The sequence below is a fragment of the Acipenser ruthenus genome, chromosome 4, assembly GCF_902713425.1.
Source record: "Acipenser ruthenus chromosome 4, fAciRut3.2 maternal haplotype, whole genome shotgun sequence".
Taxonomy (NCBI): Eukaryota; Metazoa; Chordata; class Actinopteri; order Acipenseriformes; family Acipenseridae; genus Acipenser; species Acipenser ruthenus.
The window spans coordinates 106056580-106065118 of NC_081192.1; the positions used below are offsets into that span (position 1 = coordinate 106056580).

General features: G+C 40.8%; 1 protein-coding gene across 1 annotated transcript; it reads left to right on the forward strand.

Annotated features, from left to right (window-relative positions):
• Positions 1-6807: 6807 nt before the first annotated feature.
• Positions 6808-8309, forward strand: LOC131737027 (histidine-rich glycoprotein-like). The gene is made up of 4 exons (XM_059023454.1): positions 6808-6886; positions 6973-7203; positions 7594-7633; positions 7793-8309. The coding sequence occupies exons 1-4, from the start codon at positions 6808-6810 to the stop codon at positions 8307-8309; spliced, it is 867 nt and encodes a 288-aa protein (XP_058879437.1).
• The last annotated feature ends 230 nt before the right edge of the window (positions 8310-8539 follow it).

Sequence of the window (8539 nt, forward strand, 5' to 3'; positions counted from 1 at the left end):
GGTAGAATCTAAGAAGTTATTACGATTAAAATCCTTGTCTATGTAGAACAACATTTGCTTATTCCTTTAGATTTGAATAATAAATATTCTAGACATGTTTAGGACAGATAGTCATGAATAGAAATAAGTTAACGCAATATTTAGATGTTATGGTTCGGCGCGTTGAATTCGTCTCTGCCAGTTGTGAAAGTGCAGCAACAGGAAGCCGGAAGATTGCGGTGCTGAGGCGCAGAGCACGCAGAGCCTGATGAAGCTGCCTGGTCGCCATGACAACTTACCACTCCCCGCAGTCACTCAATGAGGGCGTTGCCGTGGTAACCATAGTCTGTGAGGCGCCGGTGGAAAAGTTACACTACAATAGTGTAGTTGGAGAATGTTGTGACCAGTCGAGTCACGAGCCGCCACTAGTTAAAAATTGAGTTTAGAATGGGCTGGATATGTCTTTAAAAGGTTGAACGTAGCTGATGGATGTCCAGGGCAAGATCTTCTGATGAAACGGTAATTGTGCTGGCTCAGTGGGAGCGAGGGGAGGGGCGTCTGATTACAAGCGAGGAGTAAAGAAGGATTAAGCCGACAAAACTTCGTGGTAGAATTAAATAGAGCTAAGGTAAGGCAATCGCAGACAACGGGAATGAGGATGTCATGTTGAAGGAGCTTGGAAGTTTAACGGAGGACCAGACTTTCTGTTAAAGTTACAGACAAATTGAGTATTGAAGCTGCGCTTTGGACGGCTATGATGCCGGATGGAACAGGAAAGAGTAATGTTGGAGCTCTTGGAGCCGAAAAGAGAAGCTGACTGAAAAGATATATCACCTGAGCAGGTAAGAAAATGATTGATAATATCTTGGCAGCGATGTGCAGAGAAACGACCTGCGTGAGCGAGGCAACGAAGTTTAGATATTAGAGGTGAAGCACGAAACGACGGCGCCTGAGCGTTTGCTAAAAAACGAAACACTAGACAGAAAAGGTGCAGGTGATCAGGTCTTAAATAGTAAATAGAACTAATTAACTGGAGATTAGAAAATTGAAGATTAGAGATTAGCAGCCCCCCCAGCTTCACGCCCGCCGAACCTCGCAAGCTAACATTTAAACAGGTGCAGCATCACGTGGAGATGTATAACGCTATATTTAAACAGGTGCAGCAACACGTGGCGATGTATAACGCTATATTTAAACAGGTGCAGCAACACGTGGCGATGTATAACGCTATATTTAAACAGGTGCAGCAACACGTGGAGATGTATAACGCTATATTTAAACAGGTGCAGCAACACGTGGAGATGTATAACGCTATATTTAAACAGGTGCAGCAACACGTGGAGATGTATAACCCTATATTTAAACAGGTGCAGCAACACGTGGCGACGTATAACGATACATTTTTCAGAACCCTGCTGCTTACTCTTTAATATCAATCAAATCAGACTCTTTCAAAGCTTTTGGGAATAGGGCCTATCATGATGTACAGAAGGCAAAATTGAAATTTTTTTTTTAAGAGAGGCGGAGAGTGAAATTATTTCAGGAACAATTCTGTATTTCATTAGTACATTCTAAAATGCATCGCAATTGCTTTAAAAGAATAGCAAAAATAGGAAGAACAAGGGAGGCAGCACCCTTAAGCAGTGACAATGTTATTTTGCTTTGACAGCCTTGAAGCTTCCACTAAGGAGTCAGCAGTTTGCACAAAGTGAAAAACATAGACACTTTAAAAATAACATTTAAAACGAATGCAGTGATTTGGAAGAATGTGCTGTAGTTCGAGTCGTGCATTACAATTGCCAGCATACTGATTTACCCTTTTGCAACGTGACATTAATGAATATTTACCAGAAATGTCAAGCTGTTTTGAATTAAAAAGTCTGCTTTGCCTCGTAAATTGCGACGAATGTTGATCTTGTTTAGATCCAGAAATGATGCAGCAGGAACTGGGGTTGATGCTCAAGATTGTATTTGGTTGCAAGAACTGAAAATGAAATTTCAGCCCTGTGTATTTGGAGTTCTGCTTGACAAGAAACAAGGAAAGGCAATGGTTCACGACATTTCAGAAATGTCATCATCACACTCGCACATTAGTGTATGACTGCTTCACACTCACAAGACCACAGTAGAAAAACACTGTGAAACCCAGCATGCACAATTGCATATGCTATTACTGTATTAAACAACATAGAACTTCTCATGGATTATTAATAAGGGAGTCGACTGATTTCATAGGAAATATTTGCAGCATTTTTGGAAGACACACCTCTTGTCAGATGGCATCTATTAAAAGGGTGTATTTCATGTCGCACCTGTTTATTTTCTTATTATGTGTGTTCTCAACCATTTCTGTGTTCAGATCATTATTCACCAGGCTAACTAACTAAAATACTTTTTCAAACTGCGTTTCTGAAGACAGGTATTTGAAAAATGACCACTAGGTTTGTGTCAATGTAACTGTAACCCTCACTGCGTCAGAAAAATGGAGAGAGTGGACAGAAATCCCAGCTGCACTTCCCCACCTCAGTTCAGAAAATCAGCTTTTCTGCGGTTAGTAAGCTTGATAAATAATCATCCAGACAATACCCACAATAGGGTCTTAAATAGATAAGAAATCTAATATTAAGAAACTGTATAGATGGTATGAAGCAGAAGACTGCAACGTTTTTTGGCATAATTCTTGATTTTCTCTTAAGCTACATCATTTCTTATTCCAAAATGTGAAATAAAAGGACCTTAAAACACAGATTTATCAAATGGCACAAAGTGAGAGACTGAGAGCCTGGAGTAGCCGATTCTGATGAGTCAGAGCAAGGGCTTTGGATCCAGCAGCCTGGAAAGACCAGATTCCCTTCAACACTGTTCACTATCTCAGCCCACACATTTGGGAGGCACTCATAAGCCAGGTAAAGAAATGTTTAGAGTACAGTTTTATTAACTTAATATTGGAGCAACTACATGTTCTGGTTTACAACCATTCCCTGTCAGTAAATGGGTGAATGCAGGCAGCCAAGTGAAGTGGTAAGTCTGCAGAATACACAGTGTGGCGCCACTGCACCACCATTTTCACAGCTTCCAACCCTTTTCTTACCACATTGAGAATTACTGACTCTGATTTCCATTGTGGATAATGGTTTTAAAAAGATATAGAGAACAAATACTGCACCCAGTCATTCAACATTGTTATTAAATTAATCATATTTCGGGTACCACTGAACTTGTGAGACTGATTGCTCATTAAAATTCCCTTGCATATTTTTGAAGAGGAGATGATTATCCATTCAGAGATACCCAGGTATTTAGTAAGTGAGGGGTCTGAGTTAGACAAGACAGACAAGACAATCCCACCCCTAGTCCTGCTGTCAATCATGTGCTGTTTCCAAACTTTTGAACACTATCATGTATATTTAGGAATCAAAACCAAATGCAATTCATTGAACATTTTAATAATTTGTTGGCAAAAGCAGTTCTGTTCAGTTAAGTGTGCAGAAGAACAAAACTACTATTATTAATGCTGTACACCCAGCTGTGCACAATAAGGGTGCAAGTCTAACAATGGTTTCTGGGGACATAAAACCGATGTCCCCACAAACCCGAGATAGAATTACAGCCTTACATGTACAGTCTTGGTGTGTATTATTTGTTATAATACATGGTGACATACATAACAGAAAGAACTGTTTAAGAATTGAGAATAACAACTGGATAACAGAATTTGAAAGCAAGTTTCTTTTTTAATCTTATTATACATGGGTCTTGCACCACCACTGTGTATGATGATAATAATAATAATAATAATAATAATAATAATAATAATAATAATAATAATATTTTCATGCTGCATTAAGCACTATCGACTATCTGTTTTGCATTATTTTGAGATATGCGCATGCGTCGGTGGTTCATTGCATTTTGTCTTAAGCTATTATTAATGTATTTTTGTAATATGTATTTTACTTCTGGATTGGTTAGAAAGTCTGTGCGCAGTGAAGTATAGAAATATTTCGGTTTCGAGGTGGCTGATGATGGAATAGTAATGCAATATAACAAGACCTTGTTTCTCTCCATGGATATTGTGAAGCAAAGCACCACTAAGTTAAAGTAAGTTATTGCTTTTCATATGGAAATATATGTTAACGTCTATATGTGAATATATGTTTGATATTGCAATTGTGTTATTATATTTTTCTGTGTTTTGGAAGACTTCAAAATTATCGATATCGATATTGAAAAACCTGCCCGATTATCGACACACCATTTTTTATTAGTTATAGTAAAGAGCAAACAGAAGCAGATATGTATAGATGAAGCCTTCAAAAGCCTCTCTTCTGGTGCTCCAGAATGTCAGAGGGGTGATGATTTAGATCGGGCTGAAAATATGAGTAAAAGCAAAGAACCATCTGTTTCTGGCACTAATAGTGGTGGGGATTTAAGTGCCGAAAATACTTTGGCGGTATTGAATGTGAGTACTGTATTATCTGAAGTACAGGATATGGGCCTTGTTAGTGCAGATGTACTTAAAACAGCATCCGACTGCTTTTCACAATAGGCAAAGAAAGGATGGGTGGCGCCCTTCTGTAGACCCAGATTAATTCTCTTGTGGACTGGAGCAACATTAAGACAATCAGCATTAAACACCTTACAACAGAATTGCATCTTGGTGCTCAACAACATGCTGTGCAATTGTAACGTGTTTGTGATAACAAGCAAAAGTCCAGAATTACTGCTTTGAATAAAGTGCACCAGGAATTTGCAGACCGCAGTAATTCAGCTTTGAAAGCAATTGTAGATTTGGTAGCTGTTTGTGGTCTGCTAAACCTTGCCAGCAGGGGTCACACTGACAAGCCCAGCAACTTCAGCTCTTTATTGGAATACCGTGCCAAAGAAACATTGAGAAGGCACTTAAAGCAAGCAGGAGGCAACGCCAAGTACAACAGAATACAAAACGAAATGATTGACCTGTGCGGCAAGCAAATTCGTGATGGCATTCTACTTAAATGCAGAAATGCTAAGTGGTTCTCGCTGCTGGTAGATGAGAGTAGAGGCATTAGTTGTACAGAACTACCACTATGACTAACCCTACCTACTACTGGTCTCATTGCCAGCTGAGAAAATGTGTTTTTCACCATGGATCATCTGGAAACTGAGGCAGACCACAGGTGTAGTGGCACAGCTGCATCTGTATTATTGTTTGCCAAGGATTACTGCAGTATCTTACACCAATGATCTTCAGAACTGATCTTGTGACCTCATGAAAGCCAGTCAACAAGCCAGCAGTTTAATTTCCTCCTGTGGGAAAAAGCCTGTGCACTGGCTGCAAAAATTGAAATAATTGTCTCAATGCTTCATATAGCTAGAATGCAAACCCAGAGATCGAATGTCCCAGCGTTAATGCTGCAGGAATACTGGCACATGTTCATCCCGGTTTTAGATTTTTAGCTCAATGATCGCGTGTGTAGTTCTTTGCCTCGACTGAAGGCCCAGTATATCTTACCCAACAAGTTGGCCTTGCTGATCCCAACTATGTGGAAGGAGATAAGAGCAGTATGGGGCCATGCTGACCCCAGCTATGTGGAAGGAGATAAGAGCAGTATGGGGCCATGCTGACCCCAGCTATGTGGAAGGAGATAAGAGCAGTATGGGGCCATGCTGACCCCAGCTATGTGGAAGGAGATAAGAGCAGTATGGGGCCATGCTGACCCCAGCTATGTGGATGGAGATAAGAGCAGTATGGGGCCATGCTGATCCCAACTATGTGGATGGAGATAAGAGCAGTATGGGGCCATGCTGACCCCAGCTATGTGGAAGGAGATAAGAGGAGTATGGGGCCATGCTGACCCCAGCTATGTATTATTATTATTTATTTATTAGCAGACACCCTCATCCAGGGCGACTTACAATTGTTACAAGATATCACATTATAAATTTACATTATTTCACATTATACAGATATCACATTATTTTTACATACAATTACCCATTTATACAGTTGGGTTTTTACTGGAGCAATCTAGGTAAAGTACCTTGCTCAAGGGTACAACAGCAGTGTCCCCCACTGGGGATTGAACCCACAACCCTCCGGTCAAGAGTCCAGAGCCCTAACCACTACTCCACACTGCTGCCCTGCCCTATGTAGCATTGACACTGAGAAAGTGTTGCAGGATTTTGATGGAACAGGAACTTGAAAAATTCCACTGCTCTTGTATTTTAATTTCAGCAGTAAAATATTAAAATGAATACATAATTGACAAGTTGCATTATTATTATTATTATTATTATTATTATTATTATTATTATTATTATTATTATTATTATTATTATTATTATTTAACAGCATGTTTTGCCACAATGTATAGACAAAGGTGACGTTTATACGTCATGCTTAGTTAAAGGGGATTATGATTACATAAGGATTGTAAGATTAATGGTTAGAAATGGAAGCAGCATGACAGATGTGTGAGTTAGTCTCGTATCCCCCCCAGTATAAGTGTGTTGTTGGACTGTTCTTCATGGTTGTTGCTGTTTTGCTTTTCTGTCTCCATGGCAGTGCTGGGTTTATTCATTTTTAGAAAGAGAAACTGTGATGCAAGTTTAGGTGCTGTGAAACAACAAAAATGTAGCACTCTGATTGGCTGCAACACTTTACAGAATGGTTCACAGGGTGGTTCAGAGAAAAGCCCATTCAGCCCACCTGTGCTCGCTCGCTGTGATGCAAGCGTGGTCCATTAGCACTCAGGAGAGGAAAAACAGCACCCAGACAGATTAGTGGGGGAAATAAAACCTGGGAATAAACGTGTACCATCTGAAAAATGTCTAGGGGCACCACTTATGTTCAAGGCCCTCATCCAGTCATGGTTTGCGGAGTCCATCAGTGACATTGTGGTCTTTACTGACCACAGGGCTCCAGGTGACGTGGGCTGCACAATTTCTTTTGGTTCATTTTAACAAATTAATATTTCATTTACAGTCCTTGTTTAAATTTAGTTAAATAAGCACCCTCCGATGACTTCTACCACTACTACTACCACCATGACTACTACTACCACCACGACTACTACTACTACCATGACTACTACCACCATGACTACTACTACCACCATGACTACTACTACAACCATGACTACTACTACCACCACTACTACTACCACCGTGACTACTACTACCACGGCTACTACTACTACCATGACTACTACTACTACTACTACCACCACTACTACTACCACCGTGACTACTACTACTACCATGACTACTACTACCACCACGACTACTACTACTACCATGACTACTACCACCATGACTACTACTACCACCATGACTACTACTACTACCATGACTACTACTACCACCATGACTACTACTACCACCACTACTACTACCACCGTGACTACTACTACCACGGCTACTACTACTACCATGACTACTACTACTACTACTACCACCACTACTACTACCACCGTGACTACTACTACCACGGCTACTACTACTACCATGACTACTACCACCACGACTACTACTACCACCACGACTACTAGACATTTTTCAGATGGTACACGTTTATTCCCAGGTTTTATTTCCCCCACTAATCTGTCTGGGTGCTGTTTTTCCTCTCCTGAGTGCTAATGGACCACGCTTGCATCACAGCGAGCGAGCACAGGTGGGCTGAATGGGCTTTTCTCTGAACCACCCTGTGAACCATTCTGTAAAGTGTTGCAGCCAATCAGAGTGCTACATTTTTGTTGTTTCACAGCACCTAAACTTCCATCACAGTTTCTCTTTCGAAAAATGAATAAACCCAGCACTGCCATGGAGACAGAAAAGCAAAACAGCAACACCACGACTACTACTACCACCACGACTACTACTACCACGGCTACTACTACTACCATGACTACTACCACCATGACTACTACTACCACCACTACTACGACCGTGACTACTACTACTACCACCATGACTACCACCGCGACTACCACCGCGACTACTACTACCACGACTACTACTACTACCATGACTACTACTACTACCATGACTACTACCACCACGACTACTACTACCACCATGACTACTACTACCACCACTACTACGACCACGACTACCACCATGACAACTACTATCACCACGACTACTACTACTACCATGACTACCACCGCGACTACTACTACCACGGCTACTACTACTACCATGACTACTACCACCACGACTACTACTACCACCACGACTACTACTACCACCATGACTACTACTACCACGGCTACTACTACTACCATGACTACTACCACCACGACTACTACTACTACCACGACTACCACCATGACTACTACTGCAAATAGCAATAACCAAACCTGTGCTACTAAGGGGTGCTACCAAGGGGTTTCAATTCAATGAATTGCTTAAAAGAAATACCAGGTCTGCTAAAAAAGTAACATGCATAATTCAGTAAGTCCCTGTACAGTAATTCAATAGGCAATCATAAAGCTTGCAGGGAAAATACATACAGTTGCAGAATACCCATGTTATCCGAGTCACACTCAGTGAGGTGTGTTGCTATTGAAGTTGTTTA